This window comes from Muscardinus avellanarius (assembly GCF_963383645.1).
Source record: "Muscardinus avellanarius genome assembly, chromosome: 20".
NCBI classification, from domain to species: Eukaryota; Metazoa; Chordata; class Mammalia; order Rodentia; family Gliridae; genus Muscardinus; species Muscardinus avellanarius.
This window is the reverse complement of record NC_137806.1, coordinates 1,291,399-1,308,883: the sequence shown is the minus strand read 5'-3', so window position 1 is coordinate 1,308,883 and position 17,485 is coordinate 1,291,399. Positions and strand designations below refer to the sequence as shown.

The following is a 17,485-nucleotide window of genomic DNA, read 5'->3' as shown; positions in this document are numbered from 1 at the left end:
AGCCTATAAAACTTAGCTGAGGGAAAACAAGATTCTAGTCACCTTATTCTCCTGCTTATGGCAACACAGTTCTCAGTCACTGCAAGGAAATCAGGACTGGCATGAGAGGAAACAACTGAAACAACTGTTATTCCCCCTGAGGCTGTTTACGCTTGTTTTTAACATCGTTGTCTCATCATTGTTGGATTACAGCTCAGTGGGAACACATCTCTGGGAGCTTCTTAACATGTTTCAAGAAACTTAGTTATGTCTAGAGCTCTTGTAATCTGCACGCAATTGATACTAGCTACCCATCTTGCATGCTTAGATATTGGTACTGAAATGTATTTACTGAGGATATTTTAAAAAGTAGCAATCAACAGTATTATACCCTTTCGTGTGACAATATCTTTCCAGGCTACAAAACAAGCAATTATTTCTTCAATAAGGCAAAGAATAAGCACAGGCCAGTATAACACAGTCCTAATTTTTGAAAGAAACAATCACATTGAAATAAAGAACTTAAAACCAAAACCATAGTTACAACTTTATGAAATTCAAATATAACAAAATCACAGTATGGGACTAGATGACTGCATGCTCATTCTGTTCAATGTTGCCCATGAGATCTTTCGTGTCACTCGTCCCTGGACTCAACTGACTGTTGAAGTAGAGGGTGTTTTCAAAGGTGCCCTCTGGAGGTAGGTGCATCCGTCTTTTCTTATAAAAGAAATAGGCAGCGAAGCCAGCGCCCGCTAGAATCAGGAGGACCACGATGACCACCACTCCTGCCTTGCTGGAAGATGGTTTAGGAGCCTCCCTCTTCCTTGCATCAGCTACAAAAAATAAGATCATTAAGAAACAAGTGGAGAAAGGGAGAAGGTTGAATGCTATGGAAAACAATACGGTTTTCCTTGTTGGAAAAATAAAATTCCCTAATATTTTTTCAAGTGATATTTATCAAGCAGAAATACAAGACATAAAAACAGCACAGTCAGTAGGACCTAGGGGATTATTTAAAATGTTAAAATGATGATTCATTTGCAAGAATGCCTAACAGGGCATGGTGGCATACACCTGTAATCCCAGTACTTGGGAAGAAGACAGGAGGATCATAGGTTTGAAGCCAGCCTCAGCAACTCAGTGAGACCTTCTTTCAAAATGAATAAAATAGAGTTGGGATTGTAGTTCAGAGGTAGAATGCCCCTGGGTTCCATCCTCAGGATGACAAAAAAAAAGAATACTTTATTTATCTATGTAGCATTAACAATCATTGTTTTAAAACCTATTTCTTTTACAGTTTTTTAAAAAGTTAAAAAATTTAAAAATAAATCAATGGTTTAAAATTGTTAGGTATATATAAAATATACAATTTATACATTTATTAAAATAATTTAAGGCTGCTTACACCTATGAAGATAAACAGAATAGTAGTAATAATGATGATAATTAAAAATGAATGAAAGTTACCCACATAAAAAGAACAGAAAATCACCAAATAAATAACCTTAAGGACACACCTAAAAGCCCTAAACCTAACCAAAGAGGTAAAAGAGCTCTACAAAAAAATTATAAAACACTGAAAAAAGAAATCCAAGAAGACCTTTAGAGATGGAAAGATCTTCCATGTTCATGGATATGCAGAATACATATCATCTAAATAGCCATTCTTCCAAAAGTGATCTACAGATTCAATGCAATACTCATTAAATCAAGAAGGTCATTCCACATAGACTTAAAAAAATCCATCCTTAAATTCATTTGAAACAACAGAAAAATCAGAATAGCCAAAGTAGTTCTCAACAATAAGAACCATGCAGGAGGCATCACAATACCTGACTTCAAACTATATTACAAAGCTATAGTAATAAAAACAGCATGATATTGGCACAAAAACAGACACATGGACCAACAGAGCAGAATAGAAGACTCATAAACAAATCCACACACTTACAGCCAATTGATTTTTTGAAAAGGGGCAAAAAACATACACTGAAAAAAGATAGCCTCATCAACAAATGATGTTGGCAAAACTGGTTAATCATATGCAAAAAATACCCCATTTTATCACCCTGCACAAGAGTCAATTTAAGATGGATCAAAGACTTAGAAATCAGACCACAAACCTTACAGCTCCTTGAAGAGGACATAGGTCCAACACTTCAACATATAGGCACAGGTAAGAACTTTCTCAACAAGACACCAAAGGCATAAGAAATTAAAGAGGATCAATACATGGGATTGCATGAAACTGAAGAGCTTCTATACAGCAAAGAAAATTATCAAGAACCTCACAGAGAGCTAACAGAATGGGAGAAAATTTTTGCCAACTATTCCTCTCATAGAGGACTAATATTTAGAATATACAGAGAACTCAAGAAACTCAGCATTAAAATATCAAATAACCCAATCAAGAAATGGGCAAGTGAGCTAAACAGACCCTTCACAAAAGAAGAAATTCAAATGGCCAATAAATATATGAAAAAATGCTCAACATCATTAGCCATCAGAGAGATGCAAATTAAAACTACCCTGAGATTTCACCTAACTCCAACTAGAATGGCAATCATTCAAAACACAAACAACAACAGATGCTGGCGAGGATGTGGAGAAGTGGGAACTCTAAGACATTGTTGGTGGGATTGCAAATTAGTGCAACCACTTTGGAAAACAGTATGGAGGATCCTCAGAAGAATGGGAACAAATCTACCATTCGATCCAGCGATACCACTTCTGGGTATAAGAATAGAAACCAAACTAACAAACTAATGTACACATATCTATGTTCATAGCTGCACAATTAACAATTACCAAACTGTGGAACCAGCCAAGATGTCCATCAATAGATGAATGAATTACAAAACTATGAGATATGTACACAGTGGAATTTTACTCAGCCACAAAGAAAAACACAATTACGTCATTTGCGAGGAAATGGATTGAACTAGACAACATTACGCTCAGTGAGATTAGACAGTCACAGAAAGTAAAAAAATTGATGCTGTCCTCTTATAAGGAAGCTAGGGAGAAAATGCTCATAGGGAAACTCTAGATGAAGAAGGAGAGACCATAGATGGGCAAAAAAGGTGACCTAACTGAGGGGGTTGGGGGAGGAAGAGGGAAACTCCCTAACGTGCATGATGTACATTCACAGACATCAAAGTCAAACATGAGAAGGAGGAAGGACAGGAGAGAACTGGGGAAGGGCTGAATGAGTGATGTGTGCACACATATCTCTACCACCTTCTACTCGTTAAGATGTATGACTACAATTCACCAATAAAAAAATGAAAATGTAGGGGAAAACAAAATAAAAATAGTGAAAATTTGAACTCAGGAATATAATTAACGAAGAAGCAGCATTCATGAGGTTAATAAGGAGGTTATACACAAGCCATAAATATCTCTTGGAGTTCTTAGCAGTCAACAAAATGAATAAAATGGGATTTCTTACATAATTAAAATTCCCATAAAAGTAAACAACTTTTCTAAGAAAAGAAAAGAGTGGCTGGGTGTGCTGGTGCACACCTGTAATACACCATCCTGGGCAATTTAGTGGGACTCTGCCATCCCCTGAAAAAACGATGAATGGCAGGGGATGTAGCTCAGCGGCAGAGCACTCGCCTGGCATGGATGAAGCCCTGAGTTTGATCCCCAGCACTACAAAACAAGAAAAAGGGAAGGAAAGGAAAAAAGACCTTCAAGGGCTCTTGAGAGAAAATTCTTCCATGGGTTCTTAAAAGGCAATTCTTTATAAAAAGCAAACAACATCTTCAGTAACTACCTAATGTAACAACACCAAACTGACTCCCAGTCCTACTTTCCTAAAATATCATTCAGGATAGTCTGAGGACATAATGATAAAGGCTAGTTAGCTAATGCACTCTGCTCAGAGTTCAGAGGGTGCGGAGGGATGATTGTGGCTTCTAAACCACACTGTACTGTTAAATCACTAATGCTGAACTTAACATTTCCTCACGGTCTTACCTTTTGTTGTAACTGCTGTGTGAGTAGGTTCAGGATCAACAACTGTAAAAAAAATAAAAATATTATAAAATGTATAACTAGATGTAGATAGTAAGCTTACAGTGCTCTAATACATATGATATGATATAGAGGGGCATAGGTATGGATAGAGAAATATAGATTAAAAAATCTTTAGCTATCTGTCAAACTTCTACTATTCATCTACTATCTGTCTGTCTGTCTGTCTGTCTGTCTGTCTGTCTGTCTATCTCACTATTTATCTGCCTCTCACTCAATAAAAATTGTGGGTTGCAACTGATCACTGTGACAGATGGATTTTTCACTGAAAAAGGGAGAAAGCTTACAACAGACCTGCAATTACTTTACAACCCACACCTGGCATCTTACTAAAGGCATGGCGGGCTGTGGGCGCATTTACCATACGACACACTTCTTACTTTTTGGCCTTTTACAAATATATCCTTTGTAGGAGGAGCAATGAACATTATTCCAGTATCCAGAAGATGCATCCAAAGCCACACAGTCGTTCCGTTCACCAGAGGGGTCTCCTGCATTCCAGCTGACAAAGGAGACTGGGTTGGCGTTTACCCAGAGCCACATTCCTGATCATCAAACAATACCCAGAAAAACAGAAGTTAAAAATGACCCATCTTAAAACAAGTTCAGCTTACTGAGCAAAATTTCTCACACATTATTTTAAACTAAAATCAACAGTTGTTTACAAGTGGACTTTTAATAGACAAGACTATGATTAATTATTATAAAAAGGAAACCAAGAAGAATATGTTTATTTCATAGCTCTAGTTGAAAAACGTATTTCTAATTAATACAAATATTTCTAATTATCCTTCCCTAGCTTTTATATTCAGCCAAGCAAGAAAAGAAAAAAAATGCTCTTTAGACCTTCTTAAACTACTAGCTACAGAAGATATTTTTAATTAGCAGTTTTAAGAATCGTACAATATGTGAATCATCTGAACTTTTGATTATTATCTCTAATAAAAATATGAGATTGAATTTTCACTCATCCCAAATTAATCATTATTTAAGGCAAGACTTTCTGGCATGGAAACTTTGTTAAATGTACAACGTTAAAAATATTTGCAATTAAATAACAGTTATGTGAAAATTACCTTCCACATTTCTGAACAATCCTATCCAAAAATTGGTTTTACTTTTAAGAGGTTCAACCCGATATGACAGAAAACTGGATTCAGCAGCACTTTGAATGGAAACAAGAGAAGACCCTGTAAAGTATAAAAGGACATATATTATGGGAGTAACTTTAAGAAGCTGGAAATATTTTATGAACAGTACTGATATTAAGAACAATGAAAATCAACCAAACATGTCCATTTATGGAGAATAATTTCAAGGAATGAACATTCCTCTCAGATTTCAGTTCCCATTATGAGAATACAGGGCTTTCTACGTGTCATTTGTGTGTAAAGACTGGATTCATTCCTGCAGAAAATGCAAACATGAGTAAGACATAGAATAAAGCCTAGTAAAATTATGGTTCACTGGCCAGTAATAAATTCTGAGTACAAAGGAACAGAACTGGAGAAAAATAAGTACAATATAGTAGACATATCAAATATTCATTTTAGGTGAAGCAACGGGAAAATGGAAGACACGAATTTAAGTAGATTGGAGTATGTGATTTCACATACAAGGGACAGAAAATCATTTCAGGAAAAATAAGAGGAAAGATAAAGAGGAAAGGGAGCTAAACTTCTTTAGGAGCAGAGATGCCCTCCTTCGTTGGAATGCAGCACTGATCTGTTCAATGGAGAGGGAAAAAGACGTGGGCTAAGGCCTCTCTACAGCTAGCCGGAGTGCAGTGTTTAGAAAAATGTGGAGATAAAGAACACTTGGGGTGTTTTTAGGCAGCAGAACGGTGCAATGTGGTATAGAACTATTAGTCCAGCTTTACCCATGAATGTCATATATAGGACCACGCAAAGTAAGAAGAGGGAGAAAAGTCAGGTAGCTACAGAATTAACTCACACTTAATTGTCAGCATGGGATTATTTAGTAAGAATCTATAGCTTTAAAATAATAACTATTATAGCCGGGCGTGGTGGTGCACGCTTGTAATCCCCGCGCTTGGGAGGCAGAGACAGGAGGATCGCGCAGGTTCGAAGCCAGCCGCGCGTGCTGGTTTAGGAGACCCTGTTTCCAAAATGAAAATGTAAAAAATAGGTCTGGGAGTGTAGCCCGGAGGTAGAAGGGCTTCCAGGAACCTCAGTACCACCAAAAATAAATAAATAAATAACTATTATAGAAAATTCTTTTCTTTACAAAAGCACTGAGAACACCGGGAAATTTGTTAAATTCAACTTTTGTCAAAAGCTACTTCTTCAGGCAGTTGAAAGTTAGATTTGCCACAGTCAAAGAAGCATGTATGCAAGAAAAAGAAGAGAATCTTGGTCATAAGAGTAAGCTTTGTGATGTTTTAACTTGTCCTAGCACCACCGTCTTCTCCCTAGGACTGTGGTAGCCGCCTTAAAACCCAGCATCCCAACAATTACAGAGAAAGCCAGTCGCTCCGAAGCCCATGGAAGGGTGAGAATAGGGTCGGAGCTCATTCTAAGCCCCAGTCTCAAAAAATTTCCAGTATCGAACTTCTCTGATAATGCCCTAAAAAAAAAAAAAAAAAAAAAAACCCTACCTGCAAACTTGCAAACTTTATCTTTATCTGACCTGATTTGAGCTCATTTATCGCAAGTGGACTTTTTCCTGGGAGTGTTTGTGAAAAACTCTCAGTGGCAATTGCCTAAGGCAGTGATAACAGTCGGGGCAACTGATAAATTAACAACAGCAAAAACCTTAAAAAGCAAAAGTGAGGAAAGGAGATATCCAGAGAGAACTTTCAAATGCACGCAACTATTTTAAAAATTGACGCGTTTATAAGGAACTGAAAGGCCACAGATGTATATTATAAGGTGCACACGCCTAGCACTATGTGTTTGCCTGAGAGAGACCTGAGAAGGTCCTAAGCTCTAGCCTCTGTTTGGCCTTGAAGCTAGGCAAAAGTAGAAATTAAAGGCCAATGCAGAGTTTTAAACTACCGGGATGAATGTTAAAAATAAAAATAAACTATCACACAGACAGAGTCCCTCAGCAAAATCTAAGAGACTTATGCATTCCAGGTTTACAAGAATCTGTGCCTATATAGCTACAGGATCCACATATATACACATTATTTGTCAAGAGACAGAGAGTCTTGAAACCATCAAGAGAGAAACGATTTATCATGTACAAAGTTTTTTCTCCAGGACAGGTGATAGAACCCAGGGCCTCAGGCATGCTTGACTCTAGCACTGAGCTACCTCCCAAGCCCACTAGAGATCTTAACACTAATTTCTCATTAGAAACTAAAGAAGCCAGGAAGCAGTCAGATGAAACATTCAAAAGGCAGAAAGAAAACTAATGTTGATCAGAGATTTTCCACTCATCAAAACTATCCTTCAAAACTAAAACAATGGTGGCCCGCGCATGGAATCCCAGCACTTGGGAGGCTGAGACAGGAAGATCACACAGGTTGGAAACCATCCTCAGCTACTCAGTGAGGCTCTCGGCAACTTAATGAGACCCTGTTTCCAAAGAGAGTATAAAAGAGGTCTGGGAGTGGAGCCCAAAGGTAGAAAGCCTCTGGGTTCCACCTTCAGTACCACAGGAAAAAGAACAAAAAGTTAAAAAATTAAAAATAAAAGCAAATAATTTATCACATTATAAGAAATATTAAAAAGAATCTTTCAGACTGAAATAAAAGGACAGGTGAAAGTATGAATATCTCAAATTCACATGAAGAAATATAGAGCACCAGGAAAAGTAGCTACATCAGTAAATGTAAGAGAGTATAAGTTCACTTTTGTTTATAATTCCTTTGTATCCTATCTGATTTAAAGACAACTGTATAAAACAATAATTGTAAATATGTGTTGATGGGTTTTTGAATGATAATAATAGTACCAGGGAGGGACAAGGGAACAGAGATATACAAGAGTAAAGCTTTTGTGTATGATTGAAATGATATTTTCAGGAATTTGAACTAGATTCTTGCAAATTAAGATATTAAATGTAACTACCAGGGCAATTACTAAAAAAAATAAACAATATACAGATGTCTTAATTTACAATGGCATTATGAGCTTACAAACCCATCCTAAAATTTAAAAAACTATACTTTGAACCATCATAAATTCGGGACCATCTACATAGTAGAAGAAGCAGGGAACTAAAATGATTCACTAAAAATTATAAAAATGATCTATATGATGCAAAGAAGAAAATAACGGAGAAACAGGGAAACCAAAATACATAAGACATACAGAAAAAAAATGCCAAAGTAGCAGGCGTGTGTGTGTGTGTGTGTGTGTGTGTGTGTGTGTGTGATGGGGGGGAGGGAGGGAGGGAGGGAGGGAGGGAGAAAGAAAGGCTGAGATTGGAGATTATTAAACCCAGGGGATACTACCTCTGAGATACACCCAAGGCTTTTTTATATATTTTCGTTTTGAAACAGGGTTCCACTAGGTTCCTGAGAGGTGTGGTACATTTCTGAGGCTGGTCTCAAACCTGTGATCCTCCTGTCTCAGCATCCCAAGTACTAGGATGACAGGCGTATACCACTGGGCGGAGCTGACGGGCTTATTTTTAATGTATTGTATTACGTGTGTCATAGTGCCCTAGAAGAGATGATTGTAGGACTTTCTTTTAGCAGGTGTGCCACTTACCCATTCGAAGACACTCCAGCGAAGCTTGGCCCCAGTTTCTTGTAAATGAAGACTCGATATAGTAACAGTGACCATGGAAAGGAATCCAGGCTGAGTGTTCTGACTCTGGACACCTGCCTGGCAGTTGTGGAGGTTCAGTGGCAGGGATTTCTGTCAATACAAAGATATTTTAAACTAAAGCAAAACTCGACATCTATACAGTATTAGGAAATTTTTTTCACAGCTAAGGAAAATTATGACACCTATAATATTAAAGAAAGAAGTGAATAGTGTTTGCCATTTGTATCCACCATTTTTATTATTAGATCTTTTCATTAAATATACTTCCATAGAAGGTACTATAAATTGTGGCAATAAATTATACTCAAGATGATAACATCTATAACAATGGCATAAGTTTAAAAATGATTTTTATAAAGAGGTCTGCCTTTCGAGCCACTTCTCTTCCTTTTCCGGAACCCTGGTATGAATTCTTCACTAATAACATCACCTATGATATAACTAAAAGCTCTACTTAAAATTCTTGGACTGTGACCATAACATCACTGGTTCTGAGGAACCTACATGCTCTCTGATAGAATTGTATTGATATAGACACGGTGCTGACCTCAAGGAAACAGTTCACTGAGGAACAGACGTTCAGAGATTTGCAAAAAGCAAATAAACTGCAGAAAAATAATTGTTAAAAGTTGTGTTATTTTAATCTATGAATATTGGCGGCCGCCAAGTCAGTCTTTTATCAGCAGGAATCTTTCTTGTTTTATTCTTAACTATCCAAGACACTTTACTATTTAGTAATAATATCAGTGGTATATAGTAGCTTTTTCCAAAATTTTCAAACCCCCCAACTGCTTGGTATATTCACTTACCAGTTGATCTTTTGCAGAGGAAATAAAAACTTTCGTTACAGTGTGATGTCCTCCAGTAGCCATCGACATCCAGATAAACACATCCCGATTTCAGCTTCGGCTCATCAGCTGCCCAGTTAGTGTACCGCACCCTCCACTTGTCTGTCCAAATGTACTCATTATTGGTCTGCAAGAATAAAAGCAATTATGAGCGTGGGGTCTTGCTTCGTTTGGAAAATTCCAAAAGAACAAAGTAAAGAACAAAAGGTTTTACGACTGATTTGACATAGAATAGTTGGGAATTTTTAAAAAAATGTAATAAACCATCTCTACCAACTCAAATTCAATAAATAAAACATTTTTTTATGGTGCTGGAGATTAAACCCCGGGGCATTCTACCTCCAAGTTAAACCCTCAGCCCTATTTTACTTTTTATTTGGAAACACGGGCTCACTCGTTTCTGAGGGATTCACTGAATTGCGAAAGCTGATCTTGAGCCTGTGAGCCTCCTGTCTAAGCCTCCCAGATACTGGGATTGCACACATGACCCCCCAGGCCCAGCTGCATCTTTCCTTAAAAATGGTGATTTCTTGGAGAGCCCTAGGAATATATATTGGAAGCTATTTTGGGAAGACACTAAAATTTAAAAAGCGGTCTCCTTCCCTGAAACTCTTTTTGTTTTCAAGTTTTCAGGGCCAAAGAGAAGTCTGATGATCTTTGTGGTAAGTAAATTATCTCTTCAACAGTAAGTAATTTTCACTGATTCATAAACCCTTGAGAGAAACACCAATTTCTTCTGATCTCATCTTTCTGCTGTAAAAACCACATCAGTGATAAATGCTAGTCAAGGTCACTCGTGTGGGTAGAGACCAGAGATAGCTGGGTCCTGACTTCCACTTATATGGTCTTTCAACAATATAAATCACGACATATTTTAAAAGGCTAGTTGTTTAATTTCATTTGTGTACTTAGTTTCCTGTCAAATTTAGTCAAATAAATTTATGTTCATAAGCTAATTGAAAGCATCAATATTTTATTTATTAATAATGTCCTTTCAGCAAGCCAAAAGAAATTTTATAGATGATACATAACATTATCCAAAGACAATTTTATAAAAATTCAAATATTCTTTGTCTTTTTCTTTTTTGTGGTATTGGGGATTGACCCTACCTCTGAAATATTTTCTAGCTCTATTTTCTTTTTTCTTTTTTAACAGGGTGTCACTAAGTTGCTGAGAGCCTTGATAAGTTGCCGAGGCTGGCTATGAAAATCTGATGCCCCTTCTTCAGCCTCCCAAGTACTGGGGTTACAAGTGTACACCACCACACCCGGGTACATTTTTTAACTGCCCCATTTAATTCACCAAGCTATTTACCAAAGATCCAACAAGAAAAATTAAAAGCATGTGTTATCCCATATTTTGTAGCATTCTCCCAAATACTACCTGCAAATCATTGACTTCACAAATATAAGGAAAATTAATAGCACTGCTTTAGCCATAAATAATGGAATTGTGAAAAACAAAACATTCTAAAAATAAATATAAGCCTACTTAAAATGCATATGAGAATTGTGACTGTGTCTGTGAGAAGAAAATGAATGCCTTATCAAACGAATTATTAAAAACATAGTCAACAGAGATGTAAAATGTCCTGCCTACTTAATTCTAAATATTCACCTCCCTACTTAGCAAATATTTATTGCATGAAGTGTAAGTTTCTATCTTATATCATGGCACTGGAAGCTCTATAAAACTGAACACCAATCTACTTTCCAGTTTTACCTTCTTTCCTCTCTTCTTGGTATTCTTCCTTATATCTTATCATCTCCAACTATATCTAAAAAGTTTATTTTCCCTTTAGGGGAAAAGGCTTTCTTAGGCCTGTAATCATTTAATCGTTTAGGGGAAAAGGCTTTCTGACACTTGTAATCCCAGGGGAGGCTGGGACAGGAAGAACACAAGTTTGAGGCCAGCCTCAGCAACTAAGTGAGTCTCGGCAATTTAACAAGATGTTTCAAAATAAAAATAAAAAAAGGGCTGAGCTTGTAGCTCAGATGTGGAACACCACTGAATTCAATAGCCATTGCCAAAGAGAAGGAGGGGGGAGGGAGGGAGGGAGGGAGGGAAGGAGAGAGAGAGGGAGAGGGAGAAGAGAGAGAGAGAGGGAGGGAGGGAGGGAGGGAGACAGACAGACAGACAGACAGACAAGGGAAGGCAGGCAGAGGCTGTCTTGGTCCTCTCCCCTTGCCAACTGGTCATTTCCCCTCCTCCCATGACCCTTGAATGCGCCTTTCTTTGTCACTTCTGGCGCTGTCTCTCAACTACCCACTGACACCTTTAACACCTTTATTTCTTCTACTTGGAAGCTGGCCAGTGAGTACAGGTCAGCGGCGGATGGGAGATGGGTCACAAGACACCAGAGTACACGTATTTTAGGAACATTTTCTTAACTCTCACCGCTCTTGTTTCTGGGCTTCGTCCCTTGCTCTGCCCCTGTCTGCCGCCGACCTTCCTTTTCCACTATGAAATACAGGGGACTCGCTGCAGTGAAGCACTTCTCACGTGGACACAAGCCCCACAACCTTGGGACCTATACAACTCTCCAATGGTTTGCCCATCACCTCTCAAATCAAAAGTATCCCCATCACCCGATAATTATGCCCCTACCCTTCTTTCTTATTTCCCATCATATAATTGTAACCCTGACATTGGAAAGGAATAAGCAAATAATTAAGATTGCTTAGCTGCAGAATATAATTTTAACATTCAAAACCAACAAGAGAATAAATAGCATATAATTCTTGATTTTTTTCTGCAGTATCAGGAATTGAACTCAGTCATTTTACCTACGAGCTATGCCCACAGCCATACACACACACACACACACACAGAGAGAGAGAGAGAGAGAGAGAGAGAGAGAGAGAGAGAGAGAGAGAGAGAGAGATTTTTGAAACAGGGTCTTGCTAGGTTGCTGAGAATCACACTAAATTGCTGAGGTTGGTCTTGAGCCCGCAGTGCTCTTGTTTCAGCCTCCCAAGTACTGGGATCACAGGCGTACACCACCACACCCAGCTCTGATTTGATTTTTAACACACACCACTGGCTCACCAGACCCTTGAAGACAGAGGAACCTCAAACACTGTTCTTTTTCCCATCAGCACCATTCTCATCGCCAAGCCCTGTTTCTTTCATGTAAGTGTTCCACAGAATAAACAGAAAGAGAATCACATTCAACCATGATTTGCCCATCGTGCCAAGTTGTATCTGTTTCCAGCCTCTTACCAAGTTGCTGTTCAGGGCAATCCACACGGGTACATTAAATGCTTGCATCTGCAGCCAGGCGAATGCATTACTGTAGGGGTCCAGAATACTGGCAATCTTAGAGTTATAATCCTGGCAATATTTATCTGCGTCATGCCATTGTAACCTCAATTTCATGAGGGAGTAGCTGCTCTCCCCATATTTAATGAAGCCATCCTTAGGAGTGGTTGTTGGAGCCTTAGGCAAGGAAGGGTCTGGAAAATAAAAGATAATTTTCATTAGCATTATCAATAAGCACTAATTGAGAACCATCAATATAGAAGTACTTTACCTGATCCAATATAAAAATAATGATAGCATAAATCAAAACTATTTTCACAAGCCATTTTTCATCAGAAAACATGGCTTTGCTTCTCATTCAGTTTACCTGATTAAATAATTTCCAAACTGGACTTGCAACACTAAGATCTGTGATGGTTTGGAGTTAGAACGTCCCCCAGGACAGAAGAAAGTAGCAATGTTGGAAGCAGAGCTTGGTTGCTAAGGAGGGGTTCCTGGGTTGCAACTGGGGGATTATACGGCTCTTCCTCCCCCTTCTCTCTCTGCTTCATGCCCCTGTGATGTGAGGAGAGAAGCGCTCTCTCCCTCTCTCTGATTCTCACTGCCGCCATGCCCTGGACTCTGCACACCCGCCTGACATGGACTGAATCCAAAAGGGCCATGCCCTGAACTGAGCTGAAAAGGCCTCACTAAGTAGCGGAGGCTGTCCACGAGCCAAGATCCTCAGGTCTCCGCCTCCCGAATGCTGGGATCACTAACATGTACCACCATTCCCGGCCCAATCTTTATTTCTCTATCTTGGTCGATATGGGGTCAAGCGCAGTCTTCCTCCCCTAGTTCCCATTTATTCCACTCTGTATATGAGTCTGCATCTGTTTGGAGCTGTTTGTAATGGATGCACTCTCAGGAGACTGGGATAAGTTCTGAAGTAGAGTCACATAAACCCAAGTCATTGGTTTATTCTAGGTCCTTCCCCTAGGCTTCACATCTTACCCAAACAGAGACAGGAACTAGGACCCCTGTAAGCCAGAAAGAAACCCTTCAGCACTGGATTTCTCCTCCTGAAGATCCTCGCAAGGAGCTAGGCGTGGTGGCTCACATCTGTAATCCCAGAATTTGGGAGTACAAGAGGATCACAGATTCATCACCAGCCTCAGCGATGTAGCGAGGTTCTCTGCAACTTAGTGAGACCTTGTTTCAAAAATAAAAAGTAAAATAGGCCTGGGGGTTGTAGTTCAGAGGCAGAATACCCCTGGGTTCAATCTCTTCACAACACACACACACACACACACACACACACACACCCTAGCATGGGTATCTAATCAGTGATTTATACCCATGTCTGTACTCTAGGCCACTTAATCAAAACATAAAAATAGAGCTTGTTTCTGTTTGCCTTAGCTGATGCCCTTGGGCAGAGGTCAGCTAACAATAGCCAGAGGATTGAGGCTGGTCTGTTTTTGTAGCCTATGAGCTACCAGTGGCTTTGAAATGGCTGAAAAAATAAGAAATAATATTTCTTGGCATTGTAAACATTATATTAAATTAAAATTTGCATCCAAAAATGAAGTTTTATTGGAACACAAGCACACTCATTTGTTTACACGTTGTCTAGGACAGATCATGACCGTCTATCAGAGTTGAATAGTCACAACAGACACTATGTGGCCCGCACAGCCTAGAATACTTACAATCTGCTCTTCACAGACCAAAGAACCCCTGGCCCTGGGTTCTAGAGATCCGTACCTTCTTATCTGTGTCCTGGCCAGTTCTCTGACCTGTTCCACTTCATATCAACCAATCCATCATCTGCCTTGTTCTGTTACTATAGATATGCCAAGCTTCCTTTTGTGCCTGGTAAACACTAACCTCGTGTCAGCAGGTGGGTGCCTCCCTTTCTTCTGCTGTTACTGCCATCTTGTGTTGATATAGTATTATTAAACCAAGAGACCCTCGACAGAGTCCTAAAATTTTTGCAGCTTACACAGAATTAGAATTTCTCAGCTTGGGGAGATCTGGACTTATCTTTTTGCCACTGGAACAATTTGGACATTTAAAAGGGCAAGTGAAGCTGGGCGTGGTAGTGCACATCTGGTAATACAGGCGTGCGCCACCACACCCAGCTCTTCTTGTTTTTTAAGGGAGGAGGAGGCTGGTAGTGTTTTTTGATAGTTTGGCTACAAAAGCTGCAGATGCCCAAGTCTCTTACATAAAATAGCACTGAATATGATTTAAACAGAACCCATGTGCATGCACTGAAACACCACATGATGCCCCCACTAACATGTACAATGTGTATGCTTTTACATACCCAGTGAAGTAACTTAATAGAAACTAAAAATCATACAAATGGCATATAACCTATATATATATACCTTGAGCCTCTCTAATACTTGTAATATCTAATACAATGTAAATATAATAAAAACAGTTGTGCAACTCTGTTATTATTCAAGGAGTAATGACAAGACTAAAGCATTGTACATGTTAAGTACAGGTGCAATGTTTTTCTAAAATATTTTATCTGCAGCTAGTTTAACTCACAGACGCAGACTTGTGGATGCAGAAGTCCACTGGATAAAGCGCAAGGCGTACCCTGGACTGAGAGGTTAGAATTTCTGCTGTACCTTTTAAATATCTGAAAATATCTTAAGTGATTTTCAGTCACTATCGTCAGTCAACTTTAGTTCCCCGATTCCTCAGGAAGCACTGGAAAATCTTAGATCTGGGGGAACAAGTATCTTCCAACTCAAACTCATCTTCCGAGAGCTAGACTCTTCAAGTTTTAAATTCCTGACTTTCGTATAGCTAGATATCATTTTTTCTTGTTTCAATAGGAATAGGAACTCTAATGTAGTGTAATCACAGTGTTTATTCACAGCGAATATCCACATGTTCTTTTTTCTGTAACCATGTTCAGGCTTCCTCAGATAAACTCAAGTCATTTACCTACCTTTTGGAGGTTACTAGAGACTGAACCTAGGGGCATTCTACCTCTGAGCTACACCCATAGCCCTACTTATTTTTATTTTATCTTTTTTTCTTTAATTTAATTTTTTGTGGTGCTGGGGACTGAACCCAGGGACATTCTACCTCCAAGCTATACACCCCCATCTTTTTTGTTGTTTTGAAAAAGAATCTTGCTAGGTTTCTGAGAGTTTTGCTAGGATACTGAGATTGGTCTTGGACGTGTAATCCTCCTGTCTCAGCTTCCCAAATACTGGGGTTTCAGGCATGAGCCACTTTGCCTGGCTCTGTAAATTTTGAAACAGAGTCTCACTAAGTTGCTGAGAACCTTGCTAAAATTGCTGAAGCTGTCCTCAAATCTGTGTTTCTCCTGTCTCAGTCTCCCAAATACTGGCATTGCCGATGTGCATCACCATGTCTGGCTTGCCTACAATTTTTTTAGGTGCAGAATACAGAATAAATAATGAGGTATAAATGATGCTTTATGCCCATGTACACAAAAAAGTAGGTAATATTCCAAGCTTCTAATAAAATTAAAATAAGTCAAGTTTAATCCGCACAAAACGTTCTGTAATGATGAGGGAGCAGACTTATGAATGAAGTCTGGAAAACGCTGTCCCTTTTGTCTGTCACCGTGTGCATGGATTAAAGTGAAAATCAAACAAGTCCCTCGTGAGAGGAAATGGTCAAGTCTTCAGCATTCACAGGCAGGTGAGCTCTGGCGGGACTTACCAGAATCCATCTGGCAGATGTACCCTCTCTTACTCTCACAGGTATCATCCATCCACATCCCTGCATCCCTGGATTTGCCCCCAATGATGACCACACAGTCGGCCTGTGAATTTTCAGATGAAGAAGAAAACAAGTACTTAGTTAACAGCTATTTAAATCCATTCATTAATAAGCCAAAAAGCTCCTCCTTACTCCTTTCAAATAGACATCACTGTTTTGGATTCCAGTAGATTGTTCTACTGAACAGTCTCTTTGACCTGCCAGTACCTTTCACCCAACTGTGCTCATTTCCCACGTGGAATCCTTCAAGTTTGACCCTGGCTGTTTGATTTGAAAACCGAGCGAGTTGGGAAGCACTTTAGAGAAAAGCCTGAGAAACTCTGCTATCAGGTGTGGTGTTAATTGCAAAAGAAACTTAGGAACCAAAGAGACCAGGAGAACATAATATTTTCTCCGTACAAGTTCTTGCTATCCAAATCCAGAAATAGGTATCCTATTAGTAAAAGGAAATTAATAAATCTGTGTTTTTATTGCAAATAATTTATAAAAATATCATTACAGCCTCAGAACAAAATTGCTAGTATAGCTAGAAAGTTCACATTGTGTGTGTGTGTGTGTGTGTGTGTGTGTGTGTGTGTGTGTGTAAGTGGTGATTGAACCCAGGGGCATTCGACCTCCGAGCTACACCCCCCAGATTTATTTTTTATTCCTTATCTTGAAACAGGGTCTCACTAAGTTGTGGGGGGCCTTACTAAGTAGCTGAAACTGGCTGCAAACCTGTGATCCTCCTGTACTAGGATTATAAGCATACACCACCATGACCAGCAACTCACATATTTTTAAAAAAACGTATTTTCATTGGTGTGTAATCACACATCATAACGAAGTTCAGAGTGAAAGGGACATATATG

At 38.9% G+C, this 17,485-nt stretch overlaps 1 protein-coding gene across 1 annotated transcript in view; it reads right to left on the bottom strand.

Annotated features, from left to right (window-relative positions):
- Positions 1–564: 564 nt before the first annotated feature.
- MRC1 (mannose receptor C-type 1) overlaps positions 565–17,485 on the bottom strand; it is a gene marked incomplete at both ends in the record, with an annotated part of 85,537 nt that continues 68,616 nt past the window's right edge. Inside the window, 8 exons of the mRNA XM_080717253.1 lie at positions 565–815; positions 3,967–4,008; positions 4,404–4,568; positions 5,100–5,213; positions 8,706–8,855; positions 9,575–9,740; positions 12,837–13,069; positions 16,575–16,677. Of these exons, the coding sequence (XP_080573379.1) occupies positions 565–815; positions 3,967–4,008; positions 4,404–4,568; positions 5,100–5,213; positions 8,706–8,855; positions 9,575–9,740; positions 12,837–13,069; positions 16,575–16,677 (1,224 nt within the window). The remainder of the gene's footprint in view (positions 816–3,966; positions 4,009–4,403; positions 4,569–5,099; positions 5,214–8,705; positions 8,856–9,574; positions 9,741–12,836; positions 13,070–16,574; positions 16,678–17,485) is intronic.